At 41.0% G+C, this 17,728-nt stretch overlaps 1 protein-coding gene across 8 annotated transcripts in view; it reads right to left on the bottom strand.

The window, feature by feature from the left end:
- The window catches only part of USP45 (ubiquitin specific peptidase 45), a 51,969-nt gene extending 37,620 nt beyond the window's left edge, over nucleotides 1-14,349 (bottom strand). For 5 of the 8 annotated variants that reach the window (XM_036414060.2, XM_045572683.1, XM_036414065.2 and 2 more), the window contains exons 1-5: nucleotides 14,267-14,349; nucleotides 9,099-9,208; nucleotides 7,524-7,696; nucleotides 7,055-7,158; nucleotides 4,805-4,905 (exon numbers count right to left, since the gene is read on the bottom strand). In XM_036414060.2, coding sequence (XP_036269953.1) covers nucleotides 4,805-4,905; nucleotides 7,055-7,158; nucleotides 7,524-7,696; nucleotides 9,099-9,198 — 478 coding nt within the window. In that variant the 5' untranslated portion in view covers nucleotides 9,199-9,208; nucleotides 14,267-14,349. Of the gene's footprint in view, nucleotides 1-4,804; nucleotides 4,906-7,054; nucleotides 7,159-7,523; nucleotides 7,697-9,098; nucleotides 9,212-14,266 lie in introns of those variants that run through there. The other 3 variants (XM_036414062.2, XM_036414061.2, XM_036414066.2) reach the window with 3 other exon arrangements.
- Nucleotides 14,350-17,728: the final 3,379 nt, after the last annotated feature.

Here is a 17,728-nt window from a genome sequence, read left to right as displayed (position 1 = left end):
ACCTAAATACAATATATAGGTTCATATTTTTTTGTATTACATATATGGACATGTTTACATTTCTAGTCTTCACAATGATACTTTAAAATTGCTGCATAATCATATCCAGCATTCTTACAAACCTCAATAGCAACTTTGTTTTTTAAAGCATTTTATAAAAATTACTTCATGCAAGAAAGAATAGGAAAAATTACTATCCCAAGAAACTTACTTCTAGAATACCAGGGGATCTTATGTTATATCAAACTTGCCTGAGACATACTCCTTTAGCTTGGAAAGCAAATATAACTCCATTTTGCCCGAGAACTTCTGAAAACCTTGAATTCAGAACCACATCTCTCTCCAGCTTTGAAAGCTCTACACGCTCTCAAATTCCCTCAAGAACCTGTTTCCCATCATCTCAGGTGCTATCCATGGTTCCATAAACATAATTCAAGCTTGCATGGGTCCTTTCCACACCTGAAATAACTTTTACCTAATCTGGACCCATCCAAAGGTCATCCTTTAAAGGTCAAGGCCAACGTGAAAGCCAACTCATCCCAGATTTCTGAATTTCTTTCAACTGAACGTTATATCCTTCTTTGAATATCTAAAGGACTTTGTTTAAACATCTCTCAAAATTCAAATTATACTCTGCTTTCATTATCATCACTTTTTAAAAAAAATATTTTTTATTTTTATTTTGAGAGAGGAGGGAAAGGGAATAAGAAAAACATGGATCAACTGCCTCCTGCACACCACATTATCAATATTTTTTATCTTACCACCTCTTTTAGATCTTAAACTTCTTTAGGGCAGGAACTGTTTTATCAATTTCTATTTCTTGAAGCCCATGGGAAAGAGGGAAAAAGTGCTGTGGAAAATGAGGCTCAGACAAACTATAATCTACCCCACATTACATAGCTGGTGATTGAAAGAGTTCAATTTTAATGCCAGACTGCTTGACTAAAAGCCCATGTGCTTTCTACCATATTATCCCAATCTCCCTTCGTTACATCCCTTACAACAATAAATATTCAAGAAGTGTATAAAATTAAGTGAAATCAGACTGACTTTGTTCTTTTTAAAAAAATATATTTTATTATATTTTATAGAATTTTCTATTTTTTTTTAATATATTTTATTGATTTTTTACAGAGAGGAAGGGAGAGAGACAGAGAGCTAGAAACGTCGATGAGAGAGAAACATCGACCAGCTGCCTCTTACACACCCCCTACCGGGGATGTGCCCGCAACCAATGTACATACCCCTGACTGGAATTGAACCTGGGACCTTTCATTCCGCAGACCGATGCTCTACCACTGAGCCAAACCGGTTTCGGCCTGACTTTGTTCTTAATCTTAAGGAATCTCTTAGGTGAAAAATACAGAAAAAATGATTTCTACAATCATACTTTTGCCACCCTTACCGTCATACCCTCATATATATTATTATGGTCAACAGAACACATTTCATGTGCAGTTTTCAGGAGACAGCACTGAGACCCACATCTCTGTTCCTCAAGTATTAAATGTTTACCAACACCATATTTTTCCTGATTCTTTTTTTTTTTTAATATTTTATTGATTTTTCAAGAGAGGAAGAAAGAGAGATAGAGAGTTAGAAACATCGATGAGAGAGAATCATCCATCAGCTGCCCCTTGCACACCCCCTACTGGGGATGTGCCCGCAACAAAGGTACATGCCCTTGACCGGAATGGAACCTGACCCTTCAGTCCTCAGGCCAACGCTCTATCCACTGATCCAAACCGGTCCCGGCTCTGATTCTTAATTTGAGCATAATTGGAGATAACAGAATAAGATTTCAATAAGTGTTTGTTGGATAAATGTGATAAAATTAATAAATTCTTCTACTGTCCAGGAACCTGAATTTACTTTCTCTAGTTCCTCCTCTAATTTCTTCACCATTACAATCTCAGAGCAATAATAGTTAACAAATACAATATACACTGAGTGGCCAGATTATTATGATCTCTGAACACATAATAATCTGGCCACTCAAGTGTATATCCTATATAATAAAAGGCTAATATGCAAATTGTCCCTCCATCAGGAGTTCGACCAGCAGGCAGGCCAGCCAACTGCCCATGTCCCCTCACCCTGGCCAGGCTGGCCCGACCCCCCTCATGCACCAATTCATGCATTGGGCCTCTAATATATATACACTGAGTGGCCAGATTATTATTCATTCAGAGATCATAATAATCTGGCCAGTCAGTATATATTGGGCTACAGAAAATATGGCTAACAACTATATGTTTATGCTAGAGGCCTGGTGCACAAAAATTTGTGCACTCGGGGGGGGGGGGTGTTAGGAGGGGGAGGGTCTCCTCAGTCTGGCCTGCGCCCTCTTGAAGTAAAGAACCCCGTGAGGGATGTCCACTTGCCATCTTAGCCTGCTCCCTGGGGGATTGGGCCTAAACTGGCAGTCAGACATCCCTCTGGCAGCCTGGGAGCCCTCGGGGGATGTTTGACTGTTGGCTTAGGCCCGCTCCCCACGGGCATTGGCCTTGGCGGGATGGTGGAGCAGGTGAGCAGCAGTGCCAGACCAAAGTAGGGCGCTGGTCACTGTCATCAAGGTGAGCCTCTGGTTGTTACTGAAAATTCTTTGCTCCTGTGTACTCACACCGGCTGCCTGCACCAGCCCTGAACACTTGGCACCATCAGTGAGTGTGAGTGGTGGCTGCAGGCCCTGATCGCCCTTGAAGGCTTCTCCCCCTCCCCCTGCTCCTGAGGAGCGATTGGGACAGTAGCTGCCCACTCACACCTGCTGACAGCTCCAGCCCTGCTCGCTGCTGGTGTTGGCCACAATTGCTCCATGCTGTCAGTGGGAGCGAGCAGGGTTGGTACCATCAGCGCATGGGAGTGGTGGCAGCAGTGGGAGCGGGGCTGCCAGTAGACAGGGGACCAGGGGCTGTAGCAGGAGGGGCCAGGCGGAGGCAGGGAGGATGGGCCAAGACCTGCCCCTATGCCCACCACAGCCTTGCACCCCACAGTTCCTTTCAAGGTGCACAAGTTTGTGCACTGAGCCCCTAGTACCAAAAAAAGTATAAAACCTAGCATGTGGCAGGGACTTAATATTTCTGAATGAAGAAACTGTTTCCCTATTACTCTTAATTTATAGTAACATATATTATATATTGGTTATATGTTAAATAATAAAATATATAATATATAATATATAATATATAATACATCGCCCAGCTGGTGTTGCTCAGTGGTCAAGTGTCAACCCATGAACCAGGAGGTCACGTTTCAATTCCCAGTCAGGGAACATGCCCAGGTTACAGGCTCCATCTCCAATAGGGAGTGTGCAGAAAGTAGTCGATTGAAGATTCTTTCTTATCATTGATATTTCTATCTCTCTCCCTCCCCTTTCCTCTCTCTGAAATCAATAAAAATATATATGTAATACATTACTATTATATAATAAAGAACTTGCCTGCCTTTGCCCCAGGTTCCTGAGAAGTAACCACTAAATCCTTGGATATTTAGAGTAATTGATAGCTTTATGTTAACAAACTAACAAGGTGTCTTTTATACTCCTTATGGGTGCTCAGAAAGTTTATGCTAATGAAATGACTCAGGATCAGAGCCAGTCTAGCCAGAAAGGCCAACCTTGTGATTAGAGGCTTGATGTCCTGGAGACTGAGTAAAATCATGTAGCAAAAGCTTATTCAATGAAATTCTAATAAAAACTCTGGACATCAAAGCTCTGGTGAGCTTCCATGGTTTACAATACTCTGTGCACTTACACATCAGTGTGTCAGGAAGATGATGCATCCCGACTCTACAGGAAGAAGATACAGAAGCTGCATGTTTGGGACCTTCCCAGACCCACTCTATGTGTCTTTTTTTTTTTCCGGTGGCTAGTCTTTATTTGTAGTTTTTTTTGTTTTGCTATAATAAAACTGTAATTGTAAGGTTAGCACTTTCCTGAGTTCTCTGAGTCATTGTAGTAAATTATTGAACCTAAGAGGGTAGTAGGAACCCCTGAATTCGTAGGCAGTTGTTCAAAAATGTGGATGGCTTGATAATTCCTGAGCTTGAGAATGGAGTGTGAAGTGAGGGTGTCTTGTGGGGGCACTGAGCCCTTAATCTGTCTAACTCTGGGTAGCTAGTATCAGGACTGCAGTATAATTACATCACAAGTAACAGATATCATTTTGTAAATAAGTGCCAGGCATTAAACCAGTATTTTTACATACACGATTTCTAAATCTTTAGAAAACATTTCTAAGTCTCGCAACAACTGCACATGATAGAATTACTATCCTAATTTTTAAAAAAATATATTTTATTGATTTTTCTACAGAGAGGAAGGGAGAGGAATAGAAAGCTAGAAACATCAATGATAGAGAAACATCGATCAGCTGCCTCCTGCACACACCCCACCGGGGATGTGCCGGCAACCAAGGCACATGCCCCCGACCAGAATTGAACCCGGGACCCTTCAGTCCGCAGGCTGACACTCTATCCACTGAGCCAAACTGGTTTCGGCATTATCCTAATTTTTTAAGTAAGAAAACTAAGGAGTAAAACCTATAGAGACATTGGAGCCAAAACTCAGACTCAGCATTGTCTGACTCAAAAGCCCAGCATCAAGTCACTATCCTCACCAGCTTTCTCATTACTGGTTACATATCATGAATACAACACAAGGTAGCTATGGAAGAATGCATGGCACCTGAACTGAGAGGTAACTGTAAAATCTAAGGTACTCTGTATGAATTTACAAACTCTTTATATGAACTAAAAAACAGTGTAATTTAATACAAATTTCTTTAGCAATTGCTTAACTTACTTGTTTGCGTTTTGGAAACATGTTTCTGGAGAAAATCAACTATCTGAGCCAAAACCTTCTTATGACAATGTGTTGATAATTTTTCATCACACTCGTAACACCTGAAAACATAGAACATTTAAGCAAATTCTGCAAGTATCTTCAATAATTTTGCACATGAGGTAATAAAGTTGGCACTTACCAGCTTTTGTCTTTCTATTATGAGAGTAAGGGAGGTAGGTGCAAAGGGTGAGGCACCAGGAAAATCAAGAGAAATAAGCAGTGGACAGTTAATACAGAGTCTTATTATTCAATTAAAGTTTTGGTAGTTTATCCTAAGTGCAAAGGAACACCATGAGGTGTTTTCAAGCAGGAAAGTGATATTATCCACTTTAAATTTAAAAACATCACTATAACTATTATCAGATTACAGTTTATCAGGAATAGAAGCAGATCAGAGGATCTGATTTATCTTATATATTTTCAGGTATAGATGTGAGAAGGGAGAATTATGTAAGAGTATGTCAGTGATTCTCAAACGGGAGCAATTATGTCCTCAGAGGACATTTGGCAATATTTTGAGACCATTTTGGTTGTTACATTGGGGAAGCTGCTACTGACATCCGTGGGTACAGAGGCCAGAAATGCTGCTAAACATCCTCTATCTCTAGGACAGTCCTGGACAGTACAGGACAGGCCCCTTACAACTAAGAATTATCAGCCCAAATGACACTTGTACTGAGATTGAGAAATCCTGGTTTAAGTAAAAGAAGACTAGCTAAGAGTTAGTAATATTTAAAGCTGGGTGACGGATGTAGAGGAAAAATTCATTTTAGTATTTGTCTACTATTGTTAAAAGATTAAAAAATAAAACAAGATAAAAAGGGAAGAAAATAAAAACTGCCAGGCTTCTGACTTGAATACTTAGTTCCACTTATAGAGATGGAGAAGATTGGATGAGATTAGTGTTTTATTTTGTTTGAGGTCTATTTGGGAAGAGTGGGTTCGGGAATGATTTCTAAAAATGCATACCTTTTCAGAAAACCAACCTCCACTAAGTTTACTCATTAATGCATACAGTATTAATAAAGGTTTCTTCTATATATTATCATTACCTATTCCCTTTATCTTCATGAGATCCAAAGATCAAATAAAAATATGTGTTTGAAAGCAATGAAAATTTGATAAGTCTAATGTGTTATACCAACACTAACTTATGTATTCACAATCTTCTTTCTTATAATTATTAGTGGTTCTATGATCAATGACTGTAAACTAGATTTAGGTTCCTTTCCTAAATAATACTTACAGTCAAATATTTACTGAGTGTCCCTTCTCTCACTTATACACAAAAATATATACATAGATAAATCCATGAAGGAAATGAGTCACAGAAAACATCCCCAAATGTCTTTTCAATAAAGAATTTAATTATAGTTACCAGGCTTACATGATAGATGCTCTATGTTTACGAATGTAATGATTATAAAAAATAATAAAATATAATTTCTCATTTTAAAGATGTTAAAATGTCAAGAAATTTTTACTGACATTGTAATTTAATGTTTACTTGTTATAAAATACTAGAGACCCAGTGCACAAAATTCGTGCATGGGTGCAATCCCTAGGCCTGACCGGTGATGGAAGCGCAAGCATCTGGCATAGAAGTGCAGGTCCCAGAAAATTCATTCAAGAAACCCTAGGAGTCTATAAATTCTAGTTGGAACATTTTTGTTGTAAAATACAAGGAAAGCATTTCAATAGTGTTCACTTACACCACTAAAGCTGTGTGGTATGCTGAGAAGAGACTAGGGACTAAAAAAAAAAAAAGACTTGTTTTAGTGCCTGGATTTTTATTGTGTAACCACAGAAAGGTAAATGATATTCAGTGTCCTTATGCATAAAGTGAGGGAACTGAACTTGATTTCTAAGTAAGGTTTCATAGCAGATTCTCTAAGAAGTTCTCTTTTACCCACAGAGCATCACCATACATGTGACTGTTTCAAGCTCCTTCCTCCTCTAGAACTCGGGATTCTGTATTAGCACGTTCATTACGAAAAAGTGACTGGAAAGAATTTTTCTAATTTCTTTATTATTTAAATTTTATATTCATGAGTAATTATTTTCTTAAATTATTCCATAGGTTATATTCAGGCTAAAAAGCATAAGTTGGTATAACATCTTTAATTATTTTGCCCATAAAGCTAAAAAAAAAAAAAAAAAAAAAGAATTTTTTGTAATGGACATAAGTACTAACAAAATCTAACTTACCATATAATCCATGAGCTCAGACTAATTATAATACAGTGCAGCTCTGTTCTCCAACTCTTGAAGTGCTTCAGTGAATGCTGGCTTTCTGAGTTTTTACCACATCCCTATAGGGGAACAGATTGCTGTTTTGATTTACATACATATTTGTTTCTAAATCAACCAAAACTTAAATCATACTTGAACTCAAAAATCATAAAATACAAATAAGTAAAAGAAGGTCTAGATATGAGAACTATTTCGAGTGGAATGGATTCCTTTTCAAGTTCTTATAAATGACACATGATTACTTTCTGAACACAACACCTTTCACTTTACCTTAAACCTTTCTAAGACATTTCTTAGAGAGTTCTTTCAAAAGATGGAATAAATGTATCTTAAGTTTTAAGCATTACTGACAATCCAACTCAAAATAATCATTAAGGAAAATATTTAAGACAAACTCCCACATTAAAAATAAAAACTTTCTCACCTGAAAACCACACTTGAGGCACAACCAAATCTCAGAAGAAAGTACTGGCTGTTCATCATGGAATCTTCTTTCTTTTAAACATTCTGAGCAAACTGACCACAGATTCTCAGCTATTGCCTTTTTCACATGATTCACACTTACAGCATGACTTACATGTTGACAAGTAAAACCTATAGAATAAAACAAAACAAAATTTGAGCATTTTCTTTGCTAAACCAAAGTGCAGTCATCAATAAGCAAATGCACTAATATTAAAATGCTGTAAAAAGCACTGAGATTGAAAAAAAGAACAAAATAACTCATAAAGGATATATTTTGCATATTCCATTTATAAAATATTTGTGAAATAACATAATTACAGAGTTCGAAAACAGTTTAGTGGTTACCAAAGGCTGCAGTTGGGGAGAAACTCAGAGTTACGGCTGTAGACAGGTATCAACTTCGGGTGGTGATTTAACAGTCATGTATCTTGATTGTGGTGGTTATAGAAAGCTGTCCATGTAATAAAATTGCCCACAACTCTAGCATGTGCCCTTGACCAGAATCGAACCCAGGACACTCAGTCCACAGGCTGACACTCTATCCACTGAGCCAAACCAACTAGGGCTTAAAAACATCTTTTTAAATGAAGAGCTGAACTAACTGGTAAGAAAGTAAAGAAAATCCTCCAAGGCCAAAACCGAAGGCATGAGGCTAACATAAATCCTAAAGCCAGCAGCTCCCCAGGGTGGTCTGCCCCCCTCAGCAGCGTCATTTTTTTTTGGGGGGGGGGGGGCGGGGGAAGACCAGCAACCTGACTCTGTACCTAGTTAATTGATATCTCTAATGCACATTCCTGTTAGCCTATAGTCCAGTCACTGCCCCTTCCTTAATTATCTGGTCTTGCAAGACCTATTTACCTAAATACTCCCACTTTACAGAAGCCATAAACCATGAACAGTACACAACCCTCGGAGGGAGTTATCATTGCTGGCACCAGGCCAGGCCTTTAGGTGTGGTCTCACGGCCCCCATCCCAAGACACAGGGCTTTGTGCAAAGCCCAATAAAGATCCAGGAGTCTGATCCATATTTGGGGGACAAAGAAACCAAAGGGTATAAAGAGAAAGCTTCCTCCATATTGGTTTGCTCAGGATTTGGAAACAGGCTCCCCTGAGTCACGATACTAGTGCCTCTGGAAATAAATGGGCTTTTCCTGTATCTCCAAGGACTCCTGTGGGAGCATTTTCCGGTCGCCTGGTAAAATCTGTAACTACATGAAGGCTGAGCATGAGAAACAGGGCAAGGACAAAAATAAGCTACCTCTGATTACTCTATAAACTAAACAAAATATTAATAAAAACACCAATAGCAGTTTTTGAAACTAGACAAGCTGATTTTTATGTTCACACTGAAAATAATAAAAACAAAGAGAAAATATTTCATTAATTAAAAGTATATGTTTTACCCACTATGCTGTACATTTGAAACTAATATAAAATAATATTGAATGTAAACTGTAATTTAAAAATAAACTAAAAAACATATGTTGTTATATCTTTTCTAAAACATTATTTAGGAGGCCAGTTACAACGTACCAGCAATGTCATCTGAAGAGTCTTCATCATGAGGTATAGTCGGCCTTTTATTCCTTTTGGCTTTCTCAGATAAAACTTTGGATGGCTCTTTCACCCGCATCTGTTATTTACTGAAAAAGGTTGGGGGGGGGGGGGGTGGAATGAATATAATCTAATCCTCAAAAATGAAATTGTATGTATTATACTTAATGCATATTAAAATTGAAATTACTATCATTTTAATTGGTCTACTAAATCAACAGAGGAAGAGGGGAGAGTCAGATGGAACCAAAACTTCTTTATTAAACCAACATAAAGTGGCACTTTATATTGACTTTTACCGACTACTCCCTAGATATATGCTATGTAGGTGAATGAAAAATTAGTTTCAATCAAGGGAGCAAGTGCTGCTTCTAAGTCAGGTGCTGTCTCACTAGCTAGGAGATAGTAGGAGTTGGTAAAGCTACAATGGCCCAGGGATGGAAGCCATGTGCCAAGCATGGCTTCCATCTTTCTGTATGACCTAGTGCTATGCTACTGAGAGAGAAATAAATTTCCACCTTTCCCCCACTTTTTATTTTATTTTTTAAATTATTTTTTAAAATATATTTTTTTTATTGATTTCACAGAGGAAAGGAGAGGAAGGGAGAGAAACATCAATGATGAAAGAGAATCACTGATCAGCTGCTTCCTGCAGCCTCACCAGGAATCAAGCTCACAACCCAGGCATGTGCCCTGACCAGGAATCAAACCTGCTCAACCATTGAGCCACACTGGCCTAACTCCCACTTTTTTTTTTTTTTTTTTTAATATATTTTATTGATTTTTTACAGAGAGGAAAGGGATAGAAAGTCAGAAACGTTGATGAGAGAGAACCATCGACCAGCTGCCTCCTGCATACCTCCTACTGCGGATGTGTCTGCAACCAAGGTACATGCCCTTGACCAGAATGGAACCTGGGACTTTTCAGTCTGCAGGCCGCTCTATCCACTGAGCCAAACCGGTTTCAGCTCCCACTTTTTTTAATTATGAAAAGTCTTAAACTTCCACAAAAATTAAAAGAACAATATAATGAATGCCCATATACTATCTATATTCCACCTAAAACATTTTGCCATACTTATTTTATCTAAATACCAATGTATATATAGACATATATACCTGTGTGTTTGTTTGTTTAAAATATATTTTTATTGATTTCAGAGAGGAAAGGAGAGGGAGAGAGAAACATCAATGATGAGAGAGGAAAAAAAATTATGAGAGAATTGATTGGCTGCCTCCTGTACACCCCCTATTGGGGATTGAGCCCACAGCCCAGGCATGTGCCCCTGACAGGAATCGAACCTGGTACCCTTCTGTCCGCAGGGTGGAGCTTTATCCACTGAGCCAAACCAGCCAGGGCTGTATGTTTGTTTTTGCTGAACTATCTGAATGTTACAGACAGCATGTATCTCTTAAGAATAACAATATTCTCCTATATGATCACATCATTATCACATCTCAGAAAATCAACATGTTTAATTTCTTCCACTGACCCAAAAGTGTCTTCTATACTGGTTTTTTGAATAAGAATTCAATCAAAGCTTTTGTATTGATTATGTCGCTTTAGTACTTAATTGACAACTGTTTTTCCCATAAAAGATGGAAAGTTAACAGTGCCCTACTTTCCTTAAGACACTGGCTTTTTAAAAAGATCAGGGCAGTGCATGAGTCATCTTGGAGGTTTTGCTAAAATGTAGATTTTGATTAAACAAGGCTGTCACAGGACCTGAGATTCTGCCTGCTTTGCAAGCTCCCAATGGGAAGCCAATGCTGGTGGTCCAGTTTCAATAGCAAAACTATAATACCCCACAATGAATTTGACTCTTCCCTCGTGGTGTTATTTAACTCTATCTCTTAAATTTCTTCAGTTTATTCTAAAGATTTTAGATACAAGTTATGTAATTTTTTTTAACCAATATATTTTGGAGTCTTTATTAAAGTAGCTTAGCCTAAATCCTACCTAGTATCACCCTGCCCCATGGCTGAGCTACTGTAATATTCATGATTATTTATTTACGTATTTGCTTTTATTGATCAAGGTGAAAGAATCTTTCAATGCAGTAATAAATTTTGAATCTTGATTTAGTTATATTATGTCCCACAGTAGGGAGCTTTTGTGAGTCATTTTACAATTAATTTCTTTAAGTCCAAGGGTCACCATATTGAACTGAGTTGCAAAAAATTAAGGCCTCAAAGTCACAGACATGCACACAGCCTCTGAGTTCCTTGATCACTTCATTTCTTTTCTTTTTTTTCTTCTTTTTTTGTATAGCAAAGGTGGAAATTTATTGAAGAACATGTACAGATTCCCACGTGGGTAAGGGAAAGGATCTCACAGCACAAACTCCCACGTGGGGAGGGGAAAAGGGTCCCCTTAATCACTTCATTTCTGACTGCCTTTTACCTCCAACTTCCTCATCCGCTTAGCCCCACAGTCCCGCCTTGCAAAATCACTAACTCAAGTACCCCATCCTCAGGTCACAACTTCAAGTTCTTCCAGCTTCCTTGCCCAGCCTCTCCTACTCTCCTTGAGTGAACAGGCTCACAGGAGATTGCATCTCAACAAGTGCTCCCAGGATCACTTCAGCAGGGCAGGAAAAGGAGACATGCAAATGGGAGTACTGGTTCTTCAAGCGTCACTTGGAAGTGACACACGTCATGTCTGCTCTTATTTTACTGGGCTAAAGAAGTCAGATGGCAACTCATTTCAAGCAGACATAGAGAGGAGGGATGTTAGGGTAGACAAAGAATGCAGCCTTATCATGTTCCCAGGAGGAATAGAATATGTGTATGTAGCCCAAATGAGTACATTACCACTCTCACAAAACCCCAATCCTAGATGAACACAATTAACCACTTTCTCAATGTCTGCATCCAAATGGCAGGAGAATCTTGTAAGAAAGCAGAGTGGGTCCACTAAATTCACACACAATCTCAAATGGATGAAGACATGCCATTGTCTACTATACTTTCTGCTCAGCTTATCTATCTTCTCACAGCCATTTGAAACCTTTTTCACTCTCCGAAACCTCCAACTCTTCCATCTCCCTACTACTAAAAATAAAGTCTAGTTTTCTACTTACTGAAAGAGACATAATCAGATGGCAAATCTGATCTTTTCACCCCAAACATACAAATTTACCTCCAACTATGCTAAGTTGATGTCCCCAAAAAATAGACATAACTAAAAGAATCCAGGAAAAGTGGCCCATAAATATACAGATAAACTCAATAAAGAAGAACAGTAACACATACGCTGGCAGAATTTTAAAAAAAAGAACGGGGTACTTTATCTAAAATCTGTAAAAGACAAACTTTTTTTGTTTTTTCCCAAAAACACTGACTCAAATTTAACTTGGCAATGTCAATTTCCAGTGATTTTCATGACATATACAATATGCCTACACCTTCTAGTATCATTTTGGACAGTAACCCACTATTCAGCAATCACTTATCTGTATATGTTTCTTTTTTCAATTTTCCTTTAGAGCAGAAATACTTTCTATCATCTATTACTGGAGCTTCAAATACTTCCTTATGATCAATATTGTGTCTGGGGTGTTCCAAGACCACCCTCACATTTGGAGATTCACTAGAGGGACTCACAAAACTCAGCATATACAGCAGTTAGTTGTACTCATAGCTAACATTTATGTACTAGTGCAATGTAGTATGAAAATACCGCCTGGCCGAAACCAGTTTGGCTCAGTGGATAGAGCATCCGCCTGCGGACTGAAGGGTCCCGGGTTAGATTCCTGTCAAGGGCATGTACCTTGGTTGCGGGCACATCCCCAGTAGGGGGTGTACAAGAGGCAGCTGATCGATGATTCTCATCGATGTTTCTAACTCTCTATCCCTCTCTCTTCCTCTCTGTAAAAAATCAATAAAATATATTTAAAAAAAGAAAGAAAAAAAAAAAGAAAGAAAATACCGCCTGATCATAATGAAAAAAGACACAGCCGAAGGCTGGAGGAATCCATGTGTAGGTTTCCCTATGCTCTCTCCTTCCCAGAAGGAATCAAATCCAAGCAAAACGTCTGTGCAATGTTTTTGCCCAGGGAAGCCCATTACAGACTCGCAGGCCCAGGATTTTTATGGGAGCCGGTAACTTCAGGACAACCACATGGCAAAGCATAAACCATATTGGTGCCAGATACCAAACAAGCGCTCATCTTGCAGGAGCCTTTCTGAAAAGTCAGCAAGCTCAGGCCTACTGCGCTCTTTCGGACCACTTTTCTCACGTGGTTGTTTCCCAACCAAAGTTTTTAGTTTTCAACTTCAGCATTACTCTAAGATCTGTCCTTATCTTTAATGTAGGATGTACAACTAAGTTGTCTAGGAATGTTTGATTTTTTTTAAGCAGGTTATGCAAAAAATAAAAAACCTGTATTCCTTTTTTTTTTTTTAATCTGTTTTTTCTTGCTCTTGGGCCATTATTTTCAGCGGCGGAGGCGAGGTTGGGGGAGGGAGGAGAAATTGGGACACGACTCTCCCTTTAGACTCCAGGCTCCAAGAGATGAACAGCGCTTACAAGGTTTTACTGAGCATCGCACTCGGTTCCAAGCTCGTCTACGCCCACTGAATCCTCACTGCCACCCACTGGGACAGGTTACTATTATTTCGCCCAGTTTACACCTGAAGAAACTGGGGTACACAGAGACTAAGTGAGGGGCAGGGTTCCCGGAGCCAGGAGGTGGTGGGCGGGGATCTGGACCCGGGCAGCCCGCCTCCGGGGCTCCCAACCCGGAGCGGTGCAGCCAGAGACCCTGTGACACGCGGTCCCCCGGTCACGACCACAAACACCCCAAGTTTCCTTAGAGGAAATGTGTCCTAGAGGAGAGGATGCTGGAGGGAGGCCGGGCCAGATGGGTGCCGGGCTGCCACGCACCCGGTCGAGGTGAGGCGGGGACCCGGCCCCTCTCCCGCCAGGACGCCCCGGCCCCTCCGGCCGCCGCCCGGACCCGGGCCCGCTCAGCCGCGATCCCCGGCCCTGGAGGACACCCGGCGGCCCCACCCCGCCCCCCGCGATCGGCAGGACGGGAGGGCGCAGGGGGCCTCTCCCCCAGGCCCACCACTCCCCCTGGAGGTCAGGGTCGCAGAAACCAAGACTGAGCGGCTGCGACCCCAGCGCCGCAGCCGCAACTCACCTGCCGGGCCGGGCCTCCGGGTCCACACCAGACGGGACTGCGCCTGCGCGGCGGTAATGTCAGAGGGGGCGGGTCGGGGGCGGGGCCGTGGATGGACGGGGGCGGGGCCAATGTCTGGGTGGGCGGGGACCTCCGCGGGGGGCCGCGCACCGGAGCGGGACCCGGGACCGGGCGGGCGGGGCTCGGTAAGGCCTGCGCTCCCTCCTTGGGCAGAGCCCGGTAGGTGCCCACTGATCTTACAATAACAGCGCCGGACTCCCTTTTGGATTCGAATAGCAGCCTGGAGGGCGCAGCTCGGTCTTCCCAGGCTCGGGGTTACATCTCCCTTGTTGCTGCGCACCTGCTGGGACAGCCTCCTCCCTTCCTCCGCACACACTGCACCACCAAGCCCCATGTGACACCCGTCATAGGTCACCTTGCTCTTTTTTTTTTTTTTTTTTTTTTTTTTATGATGATGGTTGTCTTATCTTTCTTATTTCCTTACTGGACAGGGAACGTCTTGATCTACTCCTATACCTCTTGGAATTTAGGTTACCCGTGAAAGTGGCCTGCATATTGCATATGCTTAGGAATAAGTAGCTGGCTTGAAAATATTTCGATTGAACTTTGAAGCAAGGGAGCAGAAGCCCCAGCTTCTATCCCTCCCCTCCCCTTCTTTCTATAATAGGTTAGGGAGCTACGGGTTGACTTGTGGCTAGACACCTGCCCCCTTACTGACACACACACTCCAATCCTCTCCCCCTACACCCCCCATTTATTTGGGTAAGAAATAGTTGAGATAGTCCTAGCGGGCTTGGCTCAGTAGGTAGAGCCTCTGGACTGTAGGGTCCAGGGTACCGTCCTGGTCAAGGGCGCATGTGCAGGTTGCGGGCTCAATCCCCAGGAGGGGACGTGCAGGAGGCAGCGGATCAATGATCCTCTCTCATCACTAATGTTTCTCTCTCTCCCTCGCCCTTCCTCTCTGAAACCAATAAGAATATATATTTTAAAAAATAGTTGAGACAAATGAAAACTAGTTTCAGCCAGAGTTAGCAGTCATCTTGACCTACATCTTAGTTTTGGGGCCTAGTTTTGAGGCCGCTCTGCCCTCCAGACCACCCCCCCTCACCCCCCATCCAGAGAAGAGGGACTGAGATGAGCTGCACAAGTAACACCCGACCCTTCACCCCAGCGTCAGAGACTACTAGCCACCTCCATTCCCTCCCCTGGCGATGATAGCAACCTCCACCCGGACTCCATGGGTGTGACTCACTTCCTGAGTTGGCCTGCACTCTACTCCTTCTTGAGAGTGTATTGTCACCTTAATAAGTCTTATGTGCTTTGTTTAATCTCTCTGTCTGGCTCTTGGATTTTTTCCTGCCCAGTGACAAGAACCTGGACACCGTCACTGGGGTGAGGCCTCCCTTGGCCTCCCTGTGAGTCCTCCTGCATCAGAATGTAGAGCTTATCCATTAGTGCTAGTTATGGATAAGCTCTACAATTCTTGCAGTCTTTCCAAGCTCTTCAGCATGGGTCAGGTTTGGCCTTAGAAAGAGAGCCTTGGATTAAGAGTCAAAAGATATTAGAGATAAACCAAAAAATAACAACAAAACTCCAATTCATTTCCTATGAAATAAAAATTATTTCCATGTGGAGAATTTGGTTAGGGATATTACTAAATGTTTACATTGTGTATGAAAGCCATATTTTTATGTAATTATTATTTGTTGAAAGAGAACACAGATTACATTAAAGTCTACAGTCTATTTCACACTTGATTTTTTTTTCACCTGACCATATATCTTGACATATTTCCACTGTAGCCTCATTCTTTTATCAGGACTTCAGTGAATGGGTGTATCACCTATTTTTCCATCTCCAATTATTCCCTTATTAATGTACATTTTTCCTTGCCTATTTGTGGAAATGTTTTCTGTAGATAGACTATTAACAGTGGAAATGCTGAGCCAACAGACTGATTTCAATTTTAATTTTTGATAGGAATTCTTTTGGGAAAAGTTGTATGAAAGGCAAAACATTTCCTAATTCTTCACTTGATTAAATAAAAATATCTAGGGGTGTGAAGTGGATTTAGAAATAAATGAGAAAAACCCCAATTTTTAAAAAAATATATATATTTTATTGATTTTTTACAGAGAAGAAGGGAGAGAGAAAGAGTTAGAAACATCTATGGGAGTCATAGATCAGCTGCCTCTTGCACGCCCCCTACTGAGGATGTGCCCACAACCAAGGTACATGCCTTTGACCTGAATCGAACCCGGGACCCTTCAGTCCACAGGCTGACGCTCTATTCACTTAGCCAAACCGATATCTTTTTAATAATCACTTCCTTCCCACTTGTCTTATGCCCCCCCTCAAAAAAAAAAAAAGGAGCAAAGAAAAAAGAAAATGAGTTGTTTGAAAATTAATGGTTCATATCAACTTAGCATTAGTAGTGCTATCCCAGAAAGTTACAGGATTTATTTCCCTTTCATCCCACTTTAAGCCTTGCTAACTCTCTCTGAAGGAAGAACTTTGACACTTGTCTGAGAAGCAATCTCTTTTGACAAGAGCTTTATGCTCTAAGAACTCTTAAATAAACCAAGTTTGGCACTGTGCTGGATATGAAAGCACACATTCACCTTTTCAGAAGAAAAATCTTATAGAAACATATTTCTCAAATAATTAGTCATAAACATTAGAAAAAAATTGTTTAGTAACATGTGCCCTTGCCAAAGCATAAATCATTAAATGTGATTCATGCAGGCATGTACATTGTTTTCATGTCTGGTTCCATACAACCTGTAGTCTATAATGTACATTCAAGCCAGCGTGGGGATGCCATAGAGAGTACATGAATCTGCAATATATAATGACATTTTGGTTCGAAGTTAATCCACCGAATAGATAACACAGAGGCTATGGTTAAGATCCAAATGATTTTTGAAAAACATAATTGTAAGTGATGATATTGGCATAGAAATCTGAAGTGGTTTTAATATTTATTAAATAATTAAAAATGGAACAATTGAGAAGTACATGTTTAATGAAATTAACATGGGAAGGCATTTATAAAGATACTGGTACTTATTTATTTTTAATAAATCTTTATTGTTCAGATTATTACAGTTGTTTCTCCCTCCCCCTCCCCATAGCTCCCCTCCACCCAGTCCTCACCCCACCCTCTGCCCTTACCTCCCCCCCATTCCCCTCTGTCCTCATCCATAGTTATATGATTTTTGGGTTTTAAATGCTCAAGTAGGACACGTTTGGGTCAGCGATTAGGCCTTGTGGCACTACCCAGCCGGCACCTGGCTGGGGGCACTCAGGAGCCCGCCCGGTGGGCTGGGGCGCCGGTGGAGGAGACAGGGAGGGAGGAGGAGGAGGAGGAAGAGGAGGAGGAGGTGGGAGGAGGAGGAGGAGGAGGAGGAGGGGCGGGGGGGGGGGGGAGGAGGAGGCGGGGGGCGGGAGGAGGAGGGAGCG

Source organism: Pipistrellus kuhlii, unplaced genomic scaffold, assembly GCF_014108245.1.
Source record: "Pipistrellus kuhlii isolate mPipKuh1 unplaced genomic scaffold, mPipKuh1.p scaffold_m20_p_5, whole genome shotgun sequence".
Taxonomy (NCBI): Eukaryota; Metazoa; Chordata; class Mammalia; order Chiroptera; family Vespertilionidae; genus Pipistrellus; species Pipistrellus kuhlii.
The sequence above is the reverse complement of the archived record's forward strand: the minus strand, read 5'-3'. Positions and strand labels throughout refer to the sequence as shown.